This window comes from Cyrtonyx montezumae, unplaced genomic scaffold (assembly GCF_038088225.1).
Source record: "Cyrtonyx montezumae isolate F1298 unplaced genomic scaffold, pur_monq_1.0 scaffold_37, whole genome shotgun sequence".
NCBI classification, from domain to species: Eukaryota; Metazoa; Chordata; class Aves; order Galliformes; family Odontophoridae; genus Cyrtonyx; species Cyrtonyx montezumae.
The window spans coordinates 155,309-182,539 of NW_027072042.1; the positions used below are offsets into that span (position 1 = coordinate 155,309).

The 27,231-nt window shown below is 47.6% G+C and overlaps 1 protein-coding gene across 1 annotated transcript; it reads right to left on the reverse strand.

Moving 5' to 3' along the window:
* Window positions 1-2,409: 2,409 nt before the first annotated feature.
* PGM2L1 (phosphoglucomutase 2 like 1) lies at window positions 2,410-27,231 on the reverse strand. The gene is made up of 14 exons (XM_065745752.1): window positions 27,058-27,231; window positions 20,208-20,375; window positions 15,578-15,684; window positions 14,030-14,114; window positions 13,397-13,480; window positions 11,781-11,974; window positions 10,879-11,068; window positions 10,531-10,625; window positions 9,558-9,738; window positions 8,046-8,139; window positions 6,987-7,116; window positions 6,166-6,355; window positions 4,721-4,854; window positions 2,410-2,695 (listed from the first exon to the last, which is right to left on the reverse strand). The coding sequence occupies exons 1-14, from the start codon at window positions 27,166-27,168 to the stop codon at window positions 2,593-2,595; spliced, it is 1,866 nt and encodes a 621-aa protein (XP_065601824.1). The 5' UTR covers window positions 27,169-27,231; the 3' UTR covers window positions 2,410-2,592.

Sequence of the window (27,231 nt, forward strand, 5' to 3'; positions counted from 1 at the left end):
GACACTGCATCACAACTAGAATAAAACAGCTGGCTACAAGCTCTATCACACAGGCTCCTATCTCTGCCTGCCAAGCCTCCCGTTCCTACACAGATCCCCTCTGAGGGCTTGGACAGTTCTGCCACGTATCCGAGCGAGGCAGAGATTGAGCCTGTCACAGCAAAAAGACAAAAATTCAGCCCTCCTAAATGCTACGAACACAAAGCACACGCGGCCGGATCGCAGCTCAAGCTGATGGCTGCAGCTTTACAGAAGGTGCACTGGAACTGGGAGCCTCGTAAACAATAATCAGAATGCATTTGTTCGATCAGCGCTTCCTGCTCGAGTCTGAATGGCCTTTGTTCTCGCCTGGAAGGGAGCAAAGAACAGCCAATGGCTGAAAGGAGATGGTGCACAAGCCCAACAAACCCTGACACAGTCACGGGGCAACGCAACGGGAGAGTTACAGTCCTTCACAGTCGGAGCAGGGACAGGGAGGAGAGAAAGAGTTCCTCGAGTGGAACGGTATAAATACATCCAACAGTTCAACACAGTACAGGAAAACAATGGTAGCAGCAGTTTACAAACAGCAGAAGTAACGATGCCCTTCAAATACATTCAGTGTGTTGTGTTATTCCAGAAGCACTTCCACATCTCTAGCTCACAGAAGGGTGAGGAGAATCCCACCAGGCACCTCACTCCTGGTGCTGGATGCTCACTACAGATATTCAGACCACGAGCAGCTTCTAAAGACACCAACAGAAGATACAGCCACGAGTGAGCTGCTCTCATCTCAACTACCAGGAGGTGCTCAAATCAAAACTGGAGCTCCTTCGGGTCGGGGCAGGACCCAGAGCTGAGCCCTGATGGGCCAGCATTATCAGTGAGGACATGCCACCATGCTGCTGGCACCTCCCCAGGGCTGCACACAGCAGAGGGGCAACGTCCCACCCGTCCTCATCACATCAGTCACACGTACAATCAAGAAGGGGGGAAAAAAAATGACCAAACAAAGAGCTTTTTGGCATCAGATGCACTCCACTCGGATGCGGAACCATTTGGAAACGCTTTCCCTTAAAGTAACAAATAAATAAATACGGGTGGTTACCAAGAATTCGTGCGACACAGAGCTCCTGCCACACGTGTACATTCACAGCCTCACCCACAGTTATAGTGCAAAGCTGCTGTCAGCACCAACACCCCACTCTGCACAGACACAGACCCCCGGGGCTCCTCAGAGCCACTGGGATGCAAAGCCATGGACAGGGCACAAATGGGGTGGAGGGCAAACGGGGTGTGCAACAACAGTGGCAAAACGACACCTTTAACCTCAGTGCCTCGTGGGTTCCTCTCACAGAACCCCCAAAGAAGAACCTGCGTGCTTGGGTCGATCTGCTTCTCTTGTTTGGTTGCTGCAAAGTGAGTGGACAGGCGTCCAGAAGATGGCTGACTTTGTTTTGAAGGCTTACAGTGACAAATATTATCCTCCATCATCAGCAGCCAATGCCTCCTGAACGTGGTGTGGTACTTCAGAACAGGGGGAAACCCACACCTTCCTGGATCAGCATCTGTCAGAAAAGAAGTTATGAGCAGGACTGCTTCCTGCTCGAGCAGAGATAGGAAAGTGACAATGAGAAGCTGTTAAAAATCTGCCTTGAAGGAGCAACAGCATTGGCAAAGCACTGTTCTAACAGAAGTGAGTCTATCAGATGTGACCAAACATGATTTGGTACGACATAATACTAACTGAGAGCATCTGCATCTCCCCTCCCCTTTCTCTCCCCCTGTTTCTTTTCGTTTCTGTCACTGGACAGCATAACTTCAAGCCATCAAAACCAAACGAGTCCCCAGTTGGTGTTTTCATACAAAGATACCACATTTCTGAAACCTTTAGTAAAAAGAAAAAGAACTTGGTTCCTTCAGAGGTGTGGGACAAGAAGCAGTTATGAAGCCCACAGCAGTCAGAACAGGCAATGTAACCAGAGGTGAATGGGTCTCTGCCCTTCTGGGAGCCCCAGGAAGGCACTGTGTGACCCAAAAACCAGACTGCCCACGGATCCATGTTCGTTGCCACTATTGTTTCACTCCCCAGCAAGTATTTGGAGATACACACAGGAAAGAAACAACTCAGGGAGAGCACCTCCAACAACAGAAGTATACGAAATAACTGGAAAACATCCCATGGGAGCAACTTGCCTCGACCAGGTACACAAAGCACTGAACTCTGCTTCAATGGGTTTGGAAAGTAAGAGCTGGAACACCACTCACACGCAACAGCTACGAAGAAGCAGAGCTCTCCATCAGCTCGGGGTGCTCACTTCCAACAGAGCAGTTGAAGATAAGAGCCAACAGCTGCAGCCCAACTGTTCTAACCCTGCTGCAGCAGCCTTTGGTCAAAAGGAGGAGAAATTCTAGGCAGCCCATTCCACCTTTCCCTGCTTAGCTCAACGAGCCCGGGCTTCTGATGGAAAAACACTGCTTCTTTACAGGATAAAAACGTAGCTGCTTGTTGAAACACACACACACACACAGGCACACAGGCAACGGAGTTCTGTTCTTGGTTCCTTGGTTGGACACGGTGCAGTGCTCCTTCCAACATCAGCTGCAGGAGAGCTAAGCAGAGCGCCAGATGAGTCCGTTCTTATCAGGCTCCAGAAAATTCTCAATCAGAGCTCCCACGAGCTTCTGACGTTCTTCTTCCAGCACAGCTCTGTCACTGGAAGAGAACAGAGAGACAGCAGAGGTCTGACAAACACCAGCACTCGACTTAGAAAATGACCCCACGAAAAGCAAGAGCTGATGGATTTGCTTTCCTGTTGCAAAGACTCTGATGTGCTGGCTTTAACAAGCTGCCTCCTGGTGAGGACTACTGCAAAATGGACTTAAAAAATGGCCAAGGGGGGGGTCAGCTATGGTTCTAGAACAAATGGCTGCAAAAGCGATGCCAGGCTGGTAAAACACAGCTTACACACCAATGAAAAAGTCAGAATGAGCTCCTAATAGAAGAGGCAGACACCCTGTGTTCTCCTCCATGCAGAGCCCAGGTGTCCTTCAAGGGTGTTTTAAGTGCAGTTTAGGAGGGTTCAGTGACCAGGAGAAGTGGCAGTGATCACAAGAGGACATCGTGGCACACTGATCCTTCTCCCCAGTTAAGCACCTGATTACTACAAAGATGAAACCCTCATGCACTGCACTGCCACACTCCTTTAAAGGTGCACTCCCTCTTTCCTACCCTGATGTCTCACTGGAGGAAGAGGAACTCAGCCTTCAAAGAGGCAAAGCAGGCTTGTTATTTCCATCCACTCTGCTCACATACAGTGCCATACAGCACTGCCCTTCAGGTCACCCTTCCCTCTAAAAAACACACCCCAAACTGCTGTAACAGAGCCAGCTTTCCTGATGTTCAGCCTTTAAGAATTATCAGTAAACTGAAACTCAGAGAAATATTTGCAAAGCTATCAGAGAAAGGAGCACGTTTCGAAGCAGCTAAAGAGCATTTTGTGCTTTGAACCAGGGAAGCTTGAAAGCTTCTCAGTTTTGTGTTCCAGATCATAATTGCCATTAACCAGTGGTATTATTGCAATTAAAAAGTCACTGCCTTTTTTTGACTTACCAGAATGAACAGCAGAAGCCCAAACAAAGCATCTCAAGTGCTTTTCTCAACTACTTGGCCCTCACTTGTGTTAAGCTTAAGTTAGGGGCAATATTTACTTCTTGCTTGCTTGCTGGTGCAGCTGATTGCCTCAACCAGATCCCATTTTTCATCAAATGGTACCTTGCCTACTTTCAGGTTCATGGAAGCTGAATGGAGAATTTCTATGCCCACAGAAGCAGAGCATATTCATAGAGCAGAGAACCAGCAAACCCAATAAACACGAGCTTCTGGTAACTGCTGCCATTCAAAAAATTGGAGTGGAGAACTCCAGCCCCTCTCTGACCTGCTGTAGTTCCCCACTCAATTTGGGACAAATTAAAAAGAGATGGGCTACACCTGTGTGAGACTCTCACGTGGCAATAATCAGTGTTTGAAAGAACAATTCAGCATCCTGTGGAAAGCTGAGTAGGTGTGGACCCGTGTCTCCACTCACACGTTCATTTCAACAGAGTCAAGTCTGCCTAAATCTGACCAAAGCACACAGTGAGAAATAAACCCATCCTCAATTCCTGCCAATACTGACTCAGAAGTCCCTTCTGTGCTATTTCCAGTCCTATGCTCCACCTCAGACTGAGAACTTAAAGATCCTCATTTGCACTTCTGACTTCAACCCTCTGAGCATAGCCCTGGTCGGTGTTTTTTTTTTACATATATAGATATATTTAACTTTTCTTAACTGGAAGAAGCTGATCCCAGGTGGCTATCAAAAGAAGACAGACATCTAATTACCACCAAGTGCCTTGCAGCAACACAGCAGATTCCTAAATACAGCAGGAATCCACCCGGATTTAAGTACGCTTGCCAGCAGCAGCATAAACTCATTACATTTTAATGCACAAAAATGAGCAATTGGGTTAATAAAAGAACCCTCCTAGAGCAACAGATGCTTAAAATTCAGTTTTTTTGCCTAATCCACTGCAGAGGGGATCTCATGTGAGCATCACTCCAGTCAGTTTAGCAGGCTGGAGCAGTCAGGGGCTCCAAGGAGGCAGCAAAGGAAAGCATTTCCACGAAGGAATGATGGCTCAGCACTGCCCTTCCAGCCCAAGGCACACTGCAGTGAGTGTATGCAGAGCTGCCACTCACCTCTGCTCGGGCAGTGCACACATCTCTGCGTAGTATTTGATCTTTGGCTCTGTCCCACTCGTCCGAAGGGTGGCAACACAACCATTTTGAAAGGTAAAAGTGATCATCTGACTGCTTTTACTCACAGGCAGCACCTATGTAAACAAGAAGAGATGATTACGAGACACTAACACACCCCAGCTAACACAAACCCGTTGCTTTGGTTTGTTCTTAGATAGAACGACCAATATACACAGAGCTAAATAAGTGTGCTCTGATGTAGACCAGCTGGGGCAATAAACTAGACAAGTCATTGCAGCCTAACAGACAGAACTACCCTCTGGATCAGTATTTTAGGATAACTGGACTGTTTCTTACTCCCGTGGAAATTCCAGCATCTGGAAACCCACTAGATGGCACAAGAGTTGCAGGAGCACCAAACACACCCCAACTAATAAAGTTCACTCACTGCTATAGGAAAAAGCAAAGTCGTTTCACACTGAAGTAGTTTTTCTCCCCACAAACGTTGCTAAGCCATCTTAGCAGATTGCATTAATTACACTGTCATCTAAGAGGCCATAGCAAATAACTGTGTGAGTTTCAATAGGGCCAAGTGTGGGGTGCTGCATTTTGGTCACAACATCCCCAGGCAGCCCTACAGAAGTGGGGAGGAGTGGCTGGAAAGCTGCCTGATGGAAAGGGAGCTCGGTGTGCTGGCGGACAGTGGGCTGAGTATGAGCCAGCAGTGTGCCCAGGTGGCCAAGAAGGCCGATGGCATCCTGGCCTGGATCAGGAATGGGGTGCTGAGCAGCACTGGGAAGTCATCCTGCCCCTGTGCTCGGCACTGCTGAGGCCTCACCTCGAGTGCTGTGCTCAGCGTTGGGCACCTCAGTACAGAAAGGACATGGAGGTGCTGGAGCAGCTCCAAAGAAGGGCAACGAGGCTGTGAAGGGCTTGGAGAGTGTGCCCTACGAGGAGAGACTGAAGGAACTGGGGCTGTGTGGTGTGGGGAAGAGGAGGCTGAGGGGAGACCTCACTGCTCTCTTCCAGTATCTGAAAGGTGCTCACAGTGAGAGCGGGGTTGGGCTCTGCTCACTGGTGACAGTGACAGGACGAGGGGAGATGGCCTTAAGTTGCACCAGGGTAAGTTTAGGTTGGATGTAAGGAACCACTTCTGTACAGAAAGGGTCGTTCAGCACTGGGATGGGCTCTGCAGGGAGGTGGTGCAGTCACCATCCCTGGGTGTGTTTAAATCCATTTGGATGTGGTGCTCAGGGCCATGGTTTAGCAGAGGGCTGTTAGAGTGAGGGCAGTATGGTTGGGTCGTGGTTGGACTCAATGATCTCTGAGGTCTTTCCAACCTGAGTGATTCTACGACTCTATATCTTCCTGCATAGCTGTTGGCATATTTAACCTTCAATCTCTTAAAAAAGAGAAGCCCTCCTGTAAAATGCTTCATAACTCACCGACTTCTTATTTGGCTGGCTGCTGTCATAGCCAGTGGTAACATCTCGCACGTGCAATATGTTGTAAACACCACAGGACTTGGGATAAGACTGAGGACCATCAAAGTTCCGAAGCCTCTCAAATATCCTCTTGATGGTTGGAGGATCATAGCACAAGAAATAGGAAGTTTTTGATATGTGATATCCATACCTACAAGGAGATGAGGGTTTTTTTTTTCAGTTAAAAGGTTCAGACGTTTTTTTTGCACATTCAGTATCTTCCTGTCTGACCTAACCTAGGTGCTCCTGCTCTGGCAGGGGGATTGGACCAGATGAGGTCCCTTCCAATTCCTGACATTCTGTGATTCTGTGATCTAAAGGAACAAAGAACAATGGGAAAATAATAAAATAATACAGTTCTCACAGCTGTGGAACACATATTTATAAGCAAATCTTTGGAGTCTGAAGCAGATTTCATTGCGTTGCTCAAAACACCTCTCAGTCATTTTTAAATTTGAGGAAGGGTCTCAGTTCCAAAGAAATAAAAGCCAGTGGTTTAGAACAGGACAGGATAGTTCAGATGGAAGGGACCTGCAGTGATCATCAGCCAACAAATCAGTGATCATCATCTAGGGGTAGGCAGATAACTTTTAGAGTATATTGGTAAATGTATTGACCAAATGCCTCCTGCACACTGGCAGACACAGGGCATCAACCACCCCTCGAGGAAGGCTGTTCCAGTGTTCAACCACCCTCCTCATAAGGAATTCCTCTCCTGATGTCCAGCCTGCACCTCCCCTGGTGCTGCTTTGTCCAAAATATGAACAAAAAATGCAACGTACGTTTCATACACCTCCGTGAGTTTCTGCGCCAGCGACAGGTTCTTGGTTTCCAGGTAGGCTGCCATCTCAGCTATGACCACAGCTGCACTCACACCATCTTTATCCAACACTGAGGTGCCACACATGAAGCCTAGGGACAACAAAACAATCGTGGCAGTCAGAACAGGCATACTATTACACTGATTTATTTGAGTGAAGTTTTCCTCCTCTTTCAGGGAAATGGAAACTGCTTGATACATCCTTATCACTGCACAGTGCTCCCCTCCATGAAATCTAGCTCACTAAGGGGTCACAGTGATGGAAAGATAGGGCTATCATCAATTAATTCCCATCTGATAACATCAGTTCTTTTGAGGGGATCCCTGATGGTACAGTGCTGAATGCATCAGCTGCTTGTTCTGTGTGAGCACAGCGATGCTGCAAAGTCTTGTTAGCAGTAGAAACCAAAAGAATTGATTTGGTAACCCACAAAACAGTGCTCCACACTACTGCCAAGCTGCCCTCTTTCCGATGGATTCATGAGCAAGATCTTTGTTCCTTATTGCTTGAACTTCCTTGAATTCTACGCTACAGGGGGTAACTGGTATGGACATGCATGCTTTTTAGGAAGGGCTTCATTTCCAAGGGCCATACTGCATGTGTCGTGGTTGGACTTGATGATCTTCAAGGTCTTTCCCAACCCGAGTGATTCTGTGATTCCATTCACATGAGGCAGCTGCTAATACCAGTGCTGCCCATGGCTGGATTTCCCTCTGGCTGCTAGAATGAAGGAGTCTCTTAGGTTTTATTTCAGCAGTGTTGAGCTCCTGGGGGCCCCATAGTATTGATGTTAACACAGAGCATGACTGCAGCAAGCCCCTGGGCTAACCCCTGCTCCATTCAGTAGCAAGTCATCACAGACAGGACCCATGAGACATTACACTGCTTAAGAACAGACCCTGTGCTTAACCTCAGCTCACAGGCTGTGAAACAGCAGCAGTGTGGCAACCAATACCACTCTTTTTAGATACATTCCCCCTGCACAGTTCTCAACAGTTGGAAGTGCTATCTGAGACATACCAATAGACTCTTCGAAGGCAAAGAGAACTTCTTTTCCATTATCCAGGAGATCTTTCACTCTGCTTCCAATCCATTTGAAGCCAGGGAGTGTTTCCTGAAATAGGAAAAATGAAACAGATTGCACTGCATTCAAATTCTCCACCATTTAGTTTCAAGTAGAGCAATAAAGTGCAGCTACTGCTCTTCACACCTCCAGGAGTGGAATTCAATTCCTGGAATTGAAACCCCATGTGTCAGACCTGAAGTTCAGAAGAAAAAGGAGGCATCAGACTAAAAATGTGAGAAGGGAAAAAGAAAAGAAGATGGATTTTAGGGTCAGTGGGAAAGTCTGATGCAGAGTCAACACACTGAAGCTGGAGGATGTCTTTCTTTCTTGAAATAATTTTCCTGAATTTGTATCTCAATAATTGATCAAAAGAAGTGGCAAAGACAAGCACAGGCTTCAGCTGAGAATATGAATCTAAGGCCAAGTGTCACCAGGCAGTGTTCTACTGGTGAGTACCAAACTGGGACCCAGATGTTGAGTTGAGGAATAAGTGTGCTTGAGAGACTGTGGCTCTCTCTGAGATCAGAGAAGGTTTTTCTTCCTGTAGTGCTTATGTGATGAGATAACCATACAAAGGAAAATACAGACATTATAAGCAGTGGTTTGGGTGACAGGAGGGAAAAGTGCTGCCCATGTTCTTCTTCCAGTTGGGCTGAACTCGAAAGTCTTTTCCAACCTTGGAATATAATTCAATGATTCTATGAATCACACAAAAGCCATGTACATTTCAGCAGCTGATCTTGGAAAGAAGGAAGGCACAGAGTGGGAAAGCTTTCAGACAGACCACAGGGTTCTATAAATTCCTAGCTGCTCTCCAGGTGGATTTTCAAGAAAAAAAAAAATACAGATGAACAGTATTTAGTGAGATAATGAAATTCATTACAAGGCAGTGGAACTCAAACACTTCTTTAATGGAACAACATGAAAGATCTCAGTGCAAGAATTCCTCTGTCACAGTCTGAAGTAAAACCAAATTTAAACCTGCCCATGATCTGTGCACCTACAGGAACTCTGTGCTACCTTTAAGGGTTTGTTACCAATCCACCACAAGGCATTTCATTTTTGTAGCAAAAACATCCAGTTGCACATGCTTATCCGCAGAACTTATCTTTAGAAGAACTAAGATGAAAGTGTAGAACTAAGATGATGTGTAATTCAAGTTTTGTGTCACCTGCTGCAGTCTACTTGCAGATTCTGTATATAAATTGATGCCAGAAATTGATAGCACTGCAATGCACGATGAGAAACTCTGCAGAGGCCAGTGTACCTGGCACTGAAATGAGGCTGCTCCAGGTAAAAACAGTATTTACTGCACACTGGCATGCAAAAAAAAAAACCTCCCAGCCCAAGGGCTGAAGTTATTTTTGCTATTTTTCATTCCAGAAAGTCATCAGAGGGGCGAGAGAGAGAACACAGCAATCAGGTTTTACTTTGCCAGATGACAACAGTAATACCCCCCTGCTTACTTCGAAGTTGAATCCTTCTTTAAGTGCAATAGCCCTCAAAATTTTCGAGGAAACCGTGGTTGCTAGCATGTAAACATTCTTCACATCAGCATCTTGGGAGCAGTTTTCCTTCCAGCGAGAAAACATCCACCACCCAAACAACGCCGCCAGCTCGTTGCCAGTGAACACCTTCCAGCAGCCACTGCAAACACAGCAAAGAAGAGCTCTGTCAGGTCGCCTCAAGCATTCGGGCAGGGGGAGGCATTTTTTCCAGTCACTGAAACAACAGGAGTCTGAGCACAGCCCTGATGAGCTCATCACTCCAAAGCCACCCGCCCTACCAAGAGGACTCCACGTTTCTCGTGTCTTGATTCACAAGCCCAGTGCATTCTGTTAATGAGGAAAGCTGCCCACTTAGTTACTGTACTATCAGCTTCCCAGCAGCTTAGGATCTTATAATTTATCAGAAGAATGGTAACCTCTATGGTCTACACACCGCAGTCAGGCACTGCCTGCACGATATGAAATCACCACTTACACAATTAGCAGAATTTTGGCCTGTCAGTGGAAGAAAACTGATTTCTATCTAATATAAAGAAGGCAGGAAGCAAAAAACAAGACACCACAACAGCTAGCTGTTCCAAGGCAGCATTTATTTGTCTACTCTAGAAGAAAAAAGTGGATATCACAGATTTACTTTTCACTTCACAAGATTTAAATACCTTACACAACCACTCAACTCATTGAAATGTGACTTGGCCACTTGATGTAACCCTGGTGTTTCAGCTCATCTTTATCTGCATTGCTGACTGATTTTATTGAAACCCCATTGCTTCAGGCAGAGCTGTACCAAAAGATGAAACTAGCCAGGAAAATACCCACAGAGCTAGGTCCCAACAGGAAGGCGTGGCTTTAAGGTGCATCTCTATGAGACACTGCAATTTTCACAACCTGCTCTGCATGAAGAGGTAAAACAGAAGGTCCCATTACTTACTTCTGCTGCTCTGCCACCGCCAGTCTGTCTGCATCAGGATCAGTGGCCACCACTACTTTAGCATTTTCCCTCTCTGCAAGCCTCAGTGACAACTCCTAGTGGGAGAAGAGGGAGGGAAAAACATCATAAAATCAAACTCTTGCATTCTTACTCTAAAGTTACTCATAACATGCAAAAAAAAAAAAACAACCAACCAAGATCTCATACAGATGGCTTGATGAGTTTAACACAGCTGAAAGCCAGGTACTCTCCGTGCCTCCCCTGGTTTGTTTTTCATCAGAGTACCTTATTCAAATGAAGGAAAGTCCACAAAAACACATAAATGAGTCAAAGCAGAAACTGAAATACCAGCACAGATTCTCCTTCTTCAGGATTCGGGCATTTGACAGTAGAGAAGTCTGGATCTGGATCTTTCTGTTCAGGTACTGGAATGGGGGGTTGGAAGCCAAATGCTTTAAAAGCCCATCGCACGTAGTCATGTCCAACTCCATGAAATGAGGTATGAACAAACTTCAGATTTGTCTGCATGTTTAGCTCCCTGATAAGGAAAGAAGAAACACAGTCAGACTGCAATTACTTTACAAGACTATTTTAGCACAAGCTAAAGAAAAGGCAGTTACACTTGATCCTATTTGGCTAGTTTCTGCAATAATTTCAATGACAAAATGAGTTTTGCTATAGAAACTGCTGGCTTTGAGTTTCTCATCCTGTAATACAAGATATTTACCTACTGCTGAGATGGATGAAAATCCCTCAGGGCTGAACCATCAGTTTCTGCATCAAACTCCTTCCACCATCCTGAAGATCTTACTCCAGTCCTATCTCCTCCTCCTCCTTTCCCTCACCCTCTGTCCCAGCTAACACTTAAACTTATCCATCCCGCTCCACTTCATGCACCTTTACTCTGAATCACTGCATTTTCTTCAGAGCATTAAATAAAACAGTGCACACTGTGGTGAATTATTGTAGCCTCGTGTTCCAAGGCAGTGAGCAGACTTGTGCCTGAAGCTGGGTGCTTTATTGTCCTCAAGTAAGGTTCAGTCCCAAAGAAGACAACCATTTAATTGAGTGACACATCTGGGAAGGGATGGGGTGAGACAGAATGGGGACTGAAGATTCCTCCCACCAGGAGGAGGATGAGACAACGGCCTCAGGCAGCCAGTGATGTTTGTAGCGGAGCACTCAGCCTCTGCAAACCACAAAGGCTTGCTTGAAAACATCATTTTAGTGCATTCCATTTCATACTACACCTGTGGTAACAGATCTTTTTCAGATCCTCCATGTAACAGTCACAGATTTTCTGCAGAGGATCCTGCCGAAGAGGACTGGTGTCTACAAGATTCTCATTCCAGGAACCATTCCACGGCTCAACGCACTCTTCTATGCATTTTATAATTTCCTTATCATGAGGGGATGTGATCTGAGCTCCATTTTCCCAATAAACCTGGTAGGAGTTTAAGGAAAACATGATATGCTTTATTTACAGACACTACTGACTTCACCAATACTCTTAGCTACAGTCTTCCATACGCTGCCTGCTTCAGACCAGCCCAATCCTCACATCATCTGGAATCCCAGCTTGTGACTGCAGTCACAAAACAATACTTTTTAAGCAAAATGATCTTTTTCAGACAAAGTTGTTCAGTTGCTACAACTGAAATCATCGGGACGCGAGAAATTCAGCAGAAACCCACAGCCCACAGTGCTGCACCAAGTGTAGCAGAATACAAACAATGCCTTCTGCACTGCCTGGCATTCCTTTAGAGGAAGCAGCACAACTTGTTTTTGAAGCTGAAGCAGAACAGATAAGCACTGTGCCAAGGTGCATTTTTCCCACAACTGAACAACTGTAATCTTTCAGCTAGAAACACTGCCAAACCTGCACTGAAAAAAAAAGCCATTGTTAGAGATTGGTTGAGGTGCCTGTCCAAAACCTTCACAAGTTGCTGAACTGATGGGCAATATACTGAAAGACAAATGTTTTTTGTGAAAGAAAAGTAAAATACTTTGCCTCTAAAGACAGAGGCACAACAGCTTCTTGATAAGCTTGGAAGACTGACATTGCTTGCTACATCCAAGCACTGTAAGTACTGAAGTACTTTCCATGGGACACATGTGGCAGTCACCTGCAGGAGCTCTCTGTCCACAGCCAGACTGGTTTTCCTATCATTGCCATTGCTCACTGAGCTGCTACTGAGCTCCCAAAAGGTTCACTTCAGTTACAGTTTGCAATTCAGTTTAGATTCTTAAAAAGCTAAGCAATGAAATCATGTGCACGAGCAGAATTTGTTATGATGGGTGGTTATGCTGCTCCAAGCTTTCAGGATGAAGCCACCTATCTGCCTCTCACTGCCCAGGTAACACAGTCTTGCAGGGAGCACACAGAGTTTTATTAATCAGCAATAAACTGTTGTCATTTGCTGTGTTTGGATCCGGTTAGTGGGCACGGTGGGGACGGGATGCTGGCTGGACTTGATCTTAGTGAGCTCTTCCAACCTAATGATCCTGTGTTCTAATTCACATAATTTCTAGCTCAGTTTTAAGTTTATGTTTAAACCTAAGAGGTGACCAGATAATAAAGGGAGTCAGCATCCTCCCAGCTGCTGATTTGACTCTATGGAACATCACAATGCATTTGTGTTCAAGACACACAGGCTGTGTGGTCTTTATGTCTAGTCTGAGATGAAAATGCACGTCATTCAGGAGGTTATAGAAGGATGAGTTACTTGGAACCACATTTCCTTCTATTGTGTGCACCCATGTACTTCAGCAGAAGCCAAGATTCCCCCCAGCACGCCAAAGGCATGCAGGTAATACAGAAAGCAGCTGCCTGTGATGTGCTACAAGCTCTAGGGCTAAGCCTTACCTTGTACCCATTGTCCTCCTTCCTGTTGTGGGATGCTGTGATCATTACACCAGCGACAGCTCTGAGCTGCTGAACAGCATAGGGCTAGAAGAGAAACCCAGAAATGGAGACTTACCCAAGCATTCTGCAGTTGGCAAAGATGTTATGTTGCAAATATATGGCAAAGACGTTATGTTATTAGGACAGTTATGCAAAAGGACACTACGGGAGAAGTAGCTCAACGTTTCACCAGCTTATGTGAAAAATGTACAATCAGATGCTCATCATTCTGCTCTCTGAAGCTGGTAACAGAAAGCTTGCTCAGAATAGTGCTATTTTGTTCACCCACACATTACCTTTGATCCCACCATACTCAGCATGCAGGAACAGCAGAATGCTTCCCCTGTGACCTGCAGTGCCTGGGCTGCCACAGCCACTGCCCCAGTACAGCAGCTTGGGTTGAAATGTGACTCTGCTCCCTAACTGCACACACAAGAATACAGCAACACTCACTGACAGCCTCCCTGCAGAGCCACGTGTGGAAAGCATCCTCTGTTTCTGTGTTTCAAGGTTGGAATTAGAGAAGATGATTGCTAGCCCACATTTTGAACACTGCCTTCACAAACAAAATAGCAAAAGAAGACCAGGACTCACCACAAAGGGCGTAGGGACATACGTTGAAAAGAAGTATACGGGTACATCTTTAGCCAGCAGGACTGCTGCAGTGAGCTTTGCAAGTCTACCAACATGAAACAGAAAATACGCAGTCAACCCAACTCCCATGACAATCCAACAGCCACAGGGCACTACTGCCATTTTCACTTTGCTCATTTCTTATATCCCTCTACTGTTTTGGTTTGGTTTCCCTACATTTTGTACAGTCGATCTAATTGTTTTTGGGCTCTGGAATCTGACAGAGCACTTTCATTTCCTGCTTGAAGGGCATAAGGCACTTCAGACACATGAATAAAACAGTGGTATCTTAGAGAGCCTTCTGGTGTGGCATTTGTCCTTAGTTCAGGGAGCTCCCGGGAACATGAAAGTCCCAAATCCAAAAACATAATCAGTGTTTTTAAACCTTGCCTTTGTGGCAACCTCTTCCCCCCAAGAAGGAGGGGAACTCCTTCTCTTTTATGGAGCAGTGTGATATGAAGGTGCTCCTTTAACAACAGGAACTCAGGGGGAAAACCAACAAGAGATTAAATAACAAACATCTTTTTTTGCTCACTTATTTTTACAAACAAGCATTACCCCTTGCTTCCTCTCCTCCCCACGGTGAGCATGTATTTCAGACACTCAGAATTTTACTACAGCTTTTACCAAATGTAACCCAGTATCACAGAAAAGAATCTGTGAGCTAAACTTCCAGCAGAAGGCACTGAAATTCTGCTCCTGTAACACAATAGCTTACATCAACTTAATTATGGGACACCAGCAGGAGAGCTGCCATCTCCTGTCGTACTGGAAACGATGCAAAAAAAGGCACAGCACCTCTCACACAGCGTGGGGTGAGCAGGCTGATCGGACTGAGCCCTCTTTTGGGGAGGTGCAGCTTGATTTTAGAACTATTGCAACTACACTTCAGCTCAAGGGGACAAAGGAAACCCAACTGAGAAATGTTTGCTCCTTCGGCATGTGAAACATGGAGAGCATGCTATGAGATCAAGTCTGAGTTTCACGCTGGTGTGGCAGAGAAGGAATGTTTTCCTCATACTTCCATGCTTTTAAGCCATGCATAATCCAGGCAACGTGGCTGACAGCCTTGCACATGCAAAGCAGCAGGTACATCTAAAACCCTCGTGCCAAAGCCTGCTGGATAACACGTTGCATTTATCTCAAAGTCAGAAGGAAAGGTGCAGAGATGCGGGGGGATGGAAAACTCTGAGATGACAGCTGCTTGTCAAAGAGCCACTGGATTCTGTGCTCTGTTACACCTTCACATCCAAATCTCTCTCTGAGCTTATCAACCTTTTAATGTCTGCCTAGTGTTCTTGTGCATTTGGACTGCAAACTCTCTGGTGAAGCAACCAGAGCTCCTGGGATTACTGAGGCTCAGTCCATGCCTCTTTTCACTACTATTCAAATGGGTTAAGGGAGGGCAAAGCGAGCACAGTTCATAACACAAAACTGTTCTGATGGAAGGGAATGCATTCAAAGCCACAGTTTAATTTCTAGTCTTGCAAATGTAATCAATACTCATACTTCTTACTGCTGCAGTTGCTGGTCACCTGACCTCGTGTGTCATATCCAACAACAAAGCCTCTCTGCTTAAAGTCTGAGAAACACCTCTCAAGGTATTTGTAGATGCCCTGGAATGAAAAAAAAATAAAGAGAAAAAAGGAATTAGCTCTGGTGGCACATATTTAAACATAAAAATTGTTTTTCACATACAGAGTAATGTCAGTAGAAAATACAGCTCAGCAAAAGCAGCACTGTTCTTGTTTTCACCCTGCAGCATGCTTCTCATATTCCAACCATCCTTTTAAAGACCCAATTGATAAAAATCCATCACTTTGTCTTTAAATCCATCCACTCAGACTGCAAGGACAGTGTTGGTCAATGCCTGTCCATCCTTGTGCTGCCAGCACAAGTCAGGCATCTCTTCAGCACCAAATGCTCATCGGACATATCTAACCTTGCATTGAAAGGATGCTTCCTTCTGACCCACTTTTTCAAAAGGAAAAAGTCTATTGCTGTTGACTTGCCCCACTGAAGTCACTCACTGATAAGCACTGTAGCACAAACACAAGCTGTCTTGTCTCCTGCACATCACAGCAGAGCACTTCCAACAGCAAAATATCCTGACCTCCAGGGTGAGTAGATGGAGGAGGCATTAAGCATAACTGTGTTGAGTGATTCCTTGCTATGTCCTTCATGAAGCTAGTCCAACTCCTAGCCATAAAACTTGGTTTAGCTGAATTCTTTTAAGGTTGTGCAGCAAGAAAAGGACTTCAAGCACTAACACGTGGACACAGGTGTCTCTTCAGAACCATTCTGGCCACAGCTGTAGGGTTACTGCAGAGGGATGCACAGAGAAACACTTCAATAAATCATCCGGATCCTGATGAAACTGAAATGTGGCTCATGGCAGGAGGTCACCTTCACACCATCTCAACAACTTCAAGATCTTTCACTCACTGGTGTAAAGAGATACGAGGCAGAGGAATGGGAATAATGTGCTCACGTTTGGCTGGAATGGAGTGAACATGACAGAGGGACATGAGCTGGAGGTTTCTTAGCAAGAGGACCTTGTTTGGCTAGTGGAACCTAAGGGCAGGGCACATTGCAGAGTGCATCCTGAACTCGTTCCTCAAACCCCAGGAAACTGCATAAGAAAGCCAAATGAAGCAGCACCACATGACATGAACTGGAACTGGTTAGAAATAGGTAACCAACAGGGATAGGAGAACTGCTTAAACCAAGGTAAGCTCAGATAGAACAAAAGATGCTCCCATCCACATAAGAAAGGCACAGAACTCTTTGTAAATGCAAAACCATCCACTGAACCCCCTCTTGCGGCAGCTCCAGCATCCCCAGGATTCCACACATCAAATTCCTTCTTCACTCTCACATCCAAATGACAAACACTTGGACGTCTTCACTTTTTGAGCAGCCCTCAGTGCCAGCATCCCTGCTTACCTCCCACCTGTGGGCTCCCTCCTTCCTCAAACACACAGGAGCTGATCTATTTCTGCTGCAAACTAAGGACCTACACAGACCTTTCTAGCAGATGAGAGCTGTGTTTCCTCCCTGCTTCCTCTGCCTGAGCATTTCTGGGAGCTGCTGGTGCCCCCACAGCCTACGCAGCATTGCTCTGAATGCTGAGGTGTGATTTTTTCCTGGAATCTTGAGCTTTGCCCATACAGCATCAGGAAGCTCAAAGCAATGATGCAAGGGCAATACAATTTTTGTCAATTTTTTCATTACACCAAAGTCTATTCAAATAGTGTGTAGTAGTTTAGGAGAGATTTAGAGACAACATTGCCCATTTTCAGGTAAGGCTCTGCAAAACTCTCTTAGCATCATTAGCTTCTGAAATAAGAGAGCTAGAAGCACTCAATTGAACAAATTAAGTCCAATGCAATTTACTTCAGGAAGAAGTTTTTATCTGCTCCCCTGATTGCTTTTTCTGATCTGGTAAGTGGCTTCGATACACGACTTAAAATGGAAGGTGTGCAGAGGGAGCAAACGAACCCCAGCCAGTTTTTTTCCCTTTCAGAAGTGCCCACGGAACTGAACTCACAAACACACTCCCTGCAGACCAACATGCTTTCTGCTTTCTGCCAAGAGTGCTTATCAGTTGTCCAGCTGAGCCAAGCCCAGGCATGCTTCTGTGAGCCCCAGTGCACAAAGGCAGCATGCAGACCCCAGGAGCTCGGAGCGTGAGCTGCTCCAAACTCAGCAGGCTGCACTGGCTCAAGTGTGGGGTGACAGTTCTTCATTCCTCTGCACTAGCAAGATGTTTGCTATGCTCCTAGAGAATCACAGAGCAGCTTGGGTTGGGTCGGAAGGGACCTCGAGGATCATCACATTTCAGTCCCCTGCTGTGGACAGGATTGCTGACCATTCAATCAGGCACCAGATCCAGTTGTCCCCATCCAACCTGGTCTTGAGCACCTCCAGCAGTGGGGGAATCCACAGCTTCTGTTGAATCAGCTGCACCACGGTGCCACCCGCAAACTTGCTGATGTCAGAACTGAAGGAAGCATCACTCTAAGAGGCCCAGTTTAGATGCTAGAAACCTCAAGCAAACTTTGTTTGACCTAAGATGAAACCAAAAAGACCCAACGGTCAAATACAAGGTCAGGCTTCAAACTCTGGTGAGCTTCAGCATGCTGCTTTCTTCTTTGGAAAGTACAAAAAGCTCTTGGAATTTGGTTTCACCTCAGAAGTTTGGGCTGCAGGCGTACGAGTCAGCCACCAGCAGTATGTCAGCAGCTTGCCTTGCCTCCTACCACCTTCACTAGGCTGGCAGAAAGCTGTATTATATACATTAGGAGCACAACTGCTTCGTGCTTAACATCTGCACGTGCTTTATGGTGGTAAGAGTGACTATCGAAGTCAGGAATGGTAATATAGCATGATTACAATCCTGGATAAATCACTACTCAGGCTCCTGTCAGACATGCTTAGAATCAGAGCCAATGACAGATCTACTTTGTATTCTCAATTAATCAGCTTAGTTGTGAAGATTAAATATTCAATCAACCTGTTTGAGGGAAAAAAACTGGCAGAGCAACACATCAACTGAGATGGGCCCCAGTACTGTACAGTGAGTGCACCGAAGAACAAAGCCACCATGGGACTGCAATATAAAGGAGCATGGAGCACTTCTGATCAATAACCAAATCAATATTGGCTGTTCCTTCCCAAGGTCTACGCTGAAAAGGTGGAGAAACAAGAAGTCAACAAGGGACCAAAGCTCTTGGAGAATGAATATATCACCTGCTACTGAGCAAAACACTGCTGCAAAGAACAGCAGAGAGGATAAAGCCTCAAGATGCTGATTTATTTGGACATTCAACACATGCATTGCTTAAGAGAGAAGCAGGGAGGAAATTGGAGAAATCTGATCATTTTCCACTCCTTGTTAGGCGTTCAAGACCAAAATCAACATAGAGGAAAAAAACAAGGGTACAAGGCATTGAAGTAACAAGTCCAGGGGGCAGTTGCCGCGGCTTAAACTAGTCCTGGTGGTTAATCAGCCCACAGAGCTAGTTCTCACTGCCAAAACTGGTTCAAAGGAAAGATGTGTTAGCACTGAGGAGTCTCTGCCACCAGTTTTCACCACCTCCACTAGGAGTTTTCACCACTCTACAGCTCCTCAGCTCCATGGACCAGCTCTCATGCCCTTCTAACCTACACCACGGAGCCTCATCACTATCACAGGAGAAGGAAATTAAGACCAAAGCCTCCGTGTCTAAAACTTCACCCCATTCCATAAGACCCTTTCAGGCAGCAGTGCATTCCTCAAACCCAGCGCACACTGCCAAAATGGCGGTCAAGTCCCAAGATCTCCTCAATACTCATAACAAGAAGTCCACCACAAAACACCCTACTCCAAATTTTGAAGATTAACATCTGTTTACAATGGTTTCTTACCAAATTATTCTATGATTCTACCTCTAACCCAAGTATGAATATTCAGTCACAGATAAGCCATGAAGCATCAAAACTCCTCTGATGCAGGATGTAACACCGGGTTTGCAGTTTGAGGTTCAGTCCACTCCAATTCCTTACTGAATCCTCTGTTATATATAAATACTATGAATACTAACAGCCCTCACGAAAGCCAATGCTTTCCAACTTCAGTGCAGTGTCATAGACTTTAGCTAGATTCCAGCTGAAGTGACTCTATTCTAGGATGCCCAGTTAAAACATGTTCAAGCTACTTCGTTTTCCTCCATGCCTAAAACATTTTATGCTATCACCCTACTGAGTGTATCAGCAGGACGGGGAATGGCTGCTGACACCGGTTGACAGTGATAGGACAAGGGGGAATGGCTTTAAACTAAGACATGAGAGACTGAGGTTGGATGTGAGGATGAAGTTTTTCACTCATAGGGTGGTGACGCACTGGAACAGGTTGCCCAGAGAGGCTGTGGATGCCCCATCCCTGGAGGGGCTCAGGGCAGGGCTGGCTGTGGCTCTGGGCAGCCTGCTCTGGTGGTTGGTGACCCTGCCCATGGCAGAGGGGTTGGAGCTAGATGATCTTTGAGGTCCTTTTCAACCCAGGCCATCCTACGATTCTATGATACTCTTAAATGGCTCCATTTCACCTCCAGCTGGTCTTGCAGAAGAAGTTATGACCCAAAAGTTTCCAAAAGCTCACCTGTGTTGACTGGATCACGGTGAGGTCGTTGATGTAGCAGAAGCCCGCTCCCATGGCAGAGCGAAGCCCAGCAGTCCCAAAGGTCAGCCTGCAGCAGAGGCGATCCCGCAGCTCCTTATGCTTTCCATTCTGCAGCAAGTTTTCAATCTGCTCTTTTGTTTTTTGGTTCTGAAAAAGACAGTAGGAGGCTCGCATTTAGTACTCAAAATCAGGACCAGAACCTGTGTGTGTATGGTTTTTAAACAATTTGTAGAGCCACAGTGCAACAAGTCCTTCCTTTCCTACAAAATCTCCATCTATGTGAATGAGCCTACATTGTAAATCTAGTTTGCATCATTTCTTTCTGTACCATTTTTATTTATAGAAACATAAAAGCAATAAAAAGTGCTACTCCATCAGAAGGGAAATGTCCCAGCTGCCTTCACCGCTCTGCAGACATGGATTATGCTCTGTACTCGGGAGGGTCTCGAGAATGCTGTCAGTCAAACACAGAGAATTAAAAACACACTTCCACAATTACTTCAGAGCTCAGAAAGAATGCATTTATACACAGCACGTGATACAGCCACTAAGCAAACAGAGTTCTCCAAAGAAGACCTTGGTTTTATCTGTCAGAGCTAGCACCTTGCTGATGGGAAAATAAATCCTACTCCCAAAAGCAGCGCCTGCATCAGCAAAACAACACTTGGTTTGTTTGACTTTGGGAACATAAAGACAACAGTTGCTTTATGCTTTGCACTGAGGTCCAGTGACATCCCACTCACCTATTCAAGGGAAAAAAATTAGAAACAAAACATGGTGTAAATGAGTGAACTTGAAACACAGCAATATGTGAAGCCTCGTGCCAGCAGGAAATGGGAGAGGATCTGAGGGAGCTCTCTATTTGCTATGCAGGGCGTTCCTGAGCTGCTGGGAGGGCTTCTGGTTCCAACCAGAGGGACATGAACATCACACAGCACAGACTGAGCACCCCACGCCTCATCATCTGAATGCCACGGCCAAAAGGAACAAGCACGTGAGGAGGAAATGGTTGGCCAAGTGCAGCAGGGAGAAGCAAGGCTCATCCGACACTTGGTTATGGACATTTATTAGTTAGGAAGGAACTGCAGCTGTGTCAGCTGCATGCATGGAGAGCGGGTTTACTACTGTTCATAGTTCAGCTGAGAGCAATCAGATACTGCTCTGAAAGGCGTAATTCAAACGTTTACCTTAAGGTCCACATGGCAGGAGACACTACAGCTACCCATCTCCAAGCCAGCACACACTGCCAGTCACTGAAGTCTCCTTCTAGAGCGTCCCTAGAACCGTGCTGCTTCCAGAGGGAAAGAAGGGTTAAAAAAGGCAAACAGAATCCAAAAGGCAAGGGTGAAACCCTGCTGGCATTTAACACAGAGGTCAGGCAGCTGCAGAGCCACAGGCAGGGCAACAGCTCAGCACAGGGAGCAGCTCTGCAAGTCAAGCTAGTCTGGATGATCTTGTGGGTCTTTTCCAGCCTCGGCGACTCTATGATAACTCACAGCACGGCTGCACGAGGCCTGGAGGAAAGCAAAAACAATTGGGTGCTGCTGTCAGCCAGAGAGCAAATGACTGATGGGAAGAGTTTGAGGCTTGAGTGCTTGAAACCTCCATTAAACACTGTCATAATGCAGTACACAACTCCGTTATTAAATTACATGGCATCCTTAATAGCTTTTAGGACACGTTGCGTTGGTGGCCTGCAGCCATGGCACAGTGATGTAGTACATGGCACAGCTCGTGATGTGGGGTTTTGTGCCACTGAAGCAAGGTCTTCCTGAAGCAAACATTCATTTTACAGATGCTTTATTTACAAGCAGAGCAGCACGCTGCTTGGGTCGAAGCTACCTTATTTACTCCCTAGCGAACAAAAACGAGTGAGCCCAATTAGCATCCAGATGTTCTGTCTTGCTCACATTCAGCTAGCTGAACTTTCCTGCCATCAGAATAGATGAAAAGGGGAAGAAGCTACAAGAATAAGAGAAAAATCTCAGTGCTTTTCAACAGGCCATGGCTCAGAAACACCAGCCTGGAAGGAGAGAAGTGCCCCTCTGGAGCACTGCCTGGATGAACCCGACCTCAGCACTGCTCATTGCAATACAGAAGCCACGAGGAGCTCCTCTGAGATCACCAAGTGCTGTATTTGCTCATTCTTTTCTTAATATCCTTAAAAAAAACAAAAAAAAAAACCAGCTAAACATAAGGCTGTCTAAAGGTTCCTGCCTTTTAAGCAGCAAAAAAGCTCAGCTGTTGCATACTGGAAAAGAAAAACCTTCACGTAGCTCGGAGCCCCTCCAGCTGTGTGGCTTTTCAGGAGGGCACAGGGAAGCTGCTCACAGCCCAGGAGCCACAGCAGGTCCCAAAGAAGGGATCTTGCTCTGATATGAGCAGAACAACCAAAAACAAGCCTCCAGCTCTCCAACAGGCAATCACTGGAGGCTGCCTGGGCACCAACACCAGCAGGAGGAAGAATGATAAGAGAAAGAATGATAAGAAGAATGATAAGAAGATAGCAAGCTGTCTTACAGCACACGGGACAGCCACTGAGGACCTGTGTCCCCCACTCCAGTGGCTTTGGCAGGGTGTGACTGCTATGATAGCACCATGTGCAGGGGCCTAAGCTCAGCACAGGGTGTGACATCTTGCAGAAGCAGCACCGAGTGTCCTTGCAAAGAGAAGAAGCCTTCTCCAGACTAAACTTAGACTGCTGAAAAGAATGAGTTTTGCCGCCCTTCTCTGAACATGCACCAGGGCCTCCATGTCCTTCTTGCAGTAAACGGTCCGAAACTGGGGAAGCTCCAGGGCATCCCCACATCACGAGTGCTCCATACAGCCCTGGGAACCGAAGGCATCCAGCAAGCACTCAGCCACGCGTGCACGGACCCTGGGAAGGAAGGAGCACTCCTCCCACTGCTGTGCTCCAGGGCCCTGCTCCTCCTCCCTCTCATCCCCTCCTGCCTGGCTCCAGGGGGACACGGACGACACGCTCCTGGGGCAGCGCTCCACAGACAGATAAGTCGCTCCCACACTAGAGCCCACCCGGCTCGTACACGACCCTCGCAGCTCCCCAAGGGGACCCTGCGCCCTGTCCCGATCTGTTGCGCTGCTTTGCTGAGCTCTGGCCCCTCTGCAGCTCCCGGCACTGGACCCACGCACTGCAGAGGCCACGTCAACCCGCGATGCTGCCGTGCTCCCCCACACAGCAGCAACCCGGCGAGCAGGGCTGTGCAGGGGAGGGCAGCACATCAGCCGTGACAGCTCAGCAGCGACCAGGACTGCCAGCCTTCAGACCACCGCCCAGAAGCCAGCACACCATTAAAGACATCGACAAACCTTCGCAATAAACTCTCTCATTCATTACACACATGGTGCTCCTTCCCTCTGTGGCATCATTCTGCAAGCTTTTATTGGGGGGTGGGCTTCCTTACACTCACGGTCTCTTTCTGTTTCTGCATCTCTCTGTGTGCACAGCAGCGCAGTACCCATTGGCACACGCTCTATTTCTACACGCAGTGCCACTGCCAGAGCTGCACAGAGGGACCCGGGCAGAGGGCTGCGGGGCTGGGTGCTGCAGGGCTCCCTGCAAGGACAGGACAGCTGGGAAACCACCTCTCTCACAATGCCCCAAGAGCCAACAAGAAACTTCACCATCTCACATCACCGCCCTCCCTCGCATCGCTCTTGCTGCTCTTTCCAATTCCATCATCATCCCACCGCTGTGTTCCCCAGGGGTCGGTGCTGGGCCACGTCCTGCTCACTGCCTGTACTGATGGATGACCTGGATGAGGGCACTGAGTGCACCCTCGGGACCTTTGCGGATGACACAAAGTTGGGGGGAAGTGTGGATGTGCATGGAGGTAGGAAGGCCCTACGGAGGGACCTGGGCACGCTGACGGCTGGGCTGAGGCCAAAGGGATGGAGTTACACAAGGAAGCATCACCTCACACCAACAGCGGCCCCACCACTTCGTGCACGGACCTGCCTGCACACCATCAGCTGCACCACCAACACAAATCACACTTTTCCCTCTGCCATATTCCCAAACCACTTCAATACCCCACGTAACATCCCCTTCTCCCAGCCCAGCTCCCGCACGGCCCAGGAGCATTTTCCCATGCAAACATTCCTGCACAGCTTCATTGACTTCAGGCTGAGCTGGGCTGTGCTGAGCATGCTCAGGGAACATGATCCTCGTCAGTGACCCCGCAGAGCTAATGAAGAAGCCAGCAGCTGGCAGCTTGCGCTGAAGCTTCGTTCTTACAGGGCGAGGACTTGCTGAGGAAGGCAAGGTGGCACTGCTCATCTACTCCGACTTCATGTGCTCGTGCATCCTCGGAGGCACAGCTGTCAATCTCTCCTTGAGGTCATGTTTTGGGGTGAACAGATCAACATCTTGATCACAGTGCTCCCCCTCTGAGCTCCCTCCAGCTGCTAAGCCACGGTCCCATCCTCAGACTTGCACCAAAAGCTTCCTCTGCTGCTGCGGGTGACAGATGCTGTCAGTGCACTGAGCACGCCTCGTGTTCACGCTGCACGTTCCTGCCCCTCCAAAGCCACCTAAACCAGCTGATCTTTCAGCTCCCTTCCAACCTCAGCCACTCATAACCAGCACGGTGTTACGCTCAAGGCCCAACTTCTAAGGCTTGCTCCACACAGAAGCAGTTTTCTCAGAGACAACTGCTGCAGCACTGCGTGCTGGACAAGCCAGGCTGCTTCAGGAGACTCAAGAGAGGTGTGGAAGGGCAACGGTAAAGTTAGAGACTGAACACAGAGGGAAAAAATATACATTGCTTGTGAATAAGGACTGGAGAAAAGTCAGTGCCCCACGACTCAAAAGAAGAAGCAAACACAGTAGCAACAAAAACAAGATAAGGGAGATTTAGGCAGCAAGCCTCCTCTGAGCCAGCTGCCCAAAGCATTAAGGATGATGCAGATTGCTGGTGAGAAAGAGAAGCAGAAGGACCACCATCTGTCCAGCTTCCCTCTACCCACCCACCCCTTCACCACGGCTTTTAGAAGAGGTGAGCACATCCGCCCTAAGCAGAGAGGATGAAAACACAGCTCTGACAATTAATTACAGCAAGTCGTTTTCAATTAAGCCAGAGGACAAAAGCTCCCCACAGCTAAACACACAGTGAACACAGCGCACACATTTTCCTTTGCTCAGAGGCTCTGCATGTCCCGAGGGCTTAGGGAAGTTGGGGGCTGGGAAGCAGGAAAGGCAGCAGCCTTGACAAGTTGTATGATAAGCAGCAAACCTCAGAGTCCTTTCACAAGTCACAGCACTCTTCACAATCTCTCACATGAATGAGCTCAAGAACCCTTGTAGGAAGTGTCCTGATTATTGCCTAGGTTAGCAAGGGCAAACAGCTGCAGTCTGACTGACCCCCCAGCTGATGCTTTAGTGACTATTCTGTTTATAGAGCACCAATTTTTCACTTCTGTTGCCTTGATTTAGAATATTTGTTTCCGTGGCAGCCTGGTAAAAGCTGTACGTTTTCCTAGTTTGTACCTTTTAAGAACTGACAGATCCACAGCTGTTGAAGAAATGCATTTTATAACACAGGAACCAAAAGTTACTTCCAGAAACCCTAGAGACTGCAGTTCAGCCCAGCTTACCAAGCACATCACTGTGATTGCTATTTCCCTCTTCCACTCCTTCCCTCCCCCAGCACTGCTCACAACAGCAGCTCCGACTGCAGAACACGCAGATGGCAAGTGTGAATTCTGACAGCACTGAGAGAGGAGAATGCATTTCCCAGCAGCAGAAAGCTCAGCTCGTGGGCACCATGCAGTACTTCCTTGCAGCCTCAACAACACCCTTCTGCTTCGACCCTGAGAACACCGAGCTGGAAACACTCTAAAATAGACACTTATATATATAAAAAAAAAAGAATAACAGAAAGGCAGCATCCTAAACCCACGCCACCAGCACACTGACAGCCTCCCCTCCTCCATCCCCAAGATGTTTGTTTAAGCCCATGACGTTTAGACAAACCAGCTAAAAAGGAAATCCAGAGGCACCCAGCCAGCCTTAAGCAGCAGCCTGAAAAGCTCACGAGGTCCAACAAAGCCAAGTGCACGGTCTGCACCTGGGTTGTGGCAACCCCCCCACTACCATCAATACAAGCAGAGGGATGCAAGAATGGAGCACAGCCCTACGGAAAGGGTCCTGGTGGATGGAGGACGGACACAGTGTGCCCTCACAGCCCTAAAGCCAACAGTACCCTGGGCTGCACCCACAGCAGCGTGTCCAGCAGGGCAGGGAGGGTCGTGCCCTCCGCTCTGTGCTGTGAGGCCTCACCTGAAGCACTGTGTCCGCACGTGCCATCCTCTCAGAGCACTTCTCACGCTGAGAGTGGTGAAGCACTGGTACTCCACCCAGTGAGGCAGTGGATCCCCCATCCGTGGGGACGTGCAGCATCAGGTTGGACAGGGCTCCGAGCGAGGCCTGCAGGGGATGCTTGCAACCCTGATGACGCTATGAAAGTGACCCTTGCAGCAGCGAGTTCAGCACAATGACGCCCAAAGCAGAGTGGGACGGCCCCAGATCCACCCAGCACGGCAGGAGCTGGATACGCGGGTAGAGCTGACACGGTAAAGCAGCACGGAGCCCTTTGGGGGACAAAGGGTTAAACCCGGGAAGCCGAGGAACAGACGGTGAGGATGAAGATGATGCCGTTGGACTCCGAGCGCCGTCTGAAGCCGTCAATCAACCCCAACTCCACCGTAGCTCTGCTTCAACCCCACGGGGGCTGCCCCCAGCACCCCGCCCTCAGCGGACACCCCCAGGGCCGCCCCCTAACCCACGGCCCTCTAAGGGGACCCCCCTCACCTTGTCCCAGCTCAGCCACTGCCACACCGCTTTGTCCAGCTGCGCGTCGCCGGTGCTGCGGGCGATCAGCACGTTGGAATTCACGTCCCCGTCGGCCCCGCGTTCGCCCATCGCTCCCGTTCAGAGTGAAGCGGCTTCAAACCGGAGCACCGCGCATCGCCCGTAGGAAGGAGC

Excerpts from the sequence above, each read along its gene's own strand:
- PGM2L1 (XM_065745752.1), bottom strand. The coding sequence starts at position 27,168 with ATGGGCGAACGCGGGGCCGACGGGGACGTGAATTCCAACGTGCTGATC. Across the intron at positions 11,975-13,396 it reads AGGAGGACAATGGGTACAAG|GTTTATTGGGAAAATGGAGC; the intron begins GTAAGGCTTAGC and ends AACTCCTACCAG. Across the intron at positions 2,696-4,720 it reads TGTGCACTGCCCGAGCAGAG|TGACAGAGCTGTGCTGGAAG; the intron begins GTGAGTGGCAGC and ends GTTCTCTTCCAG.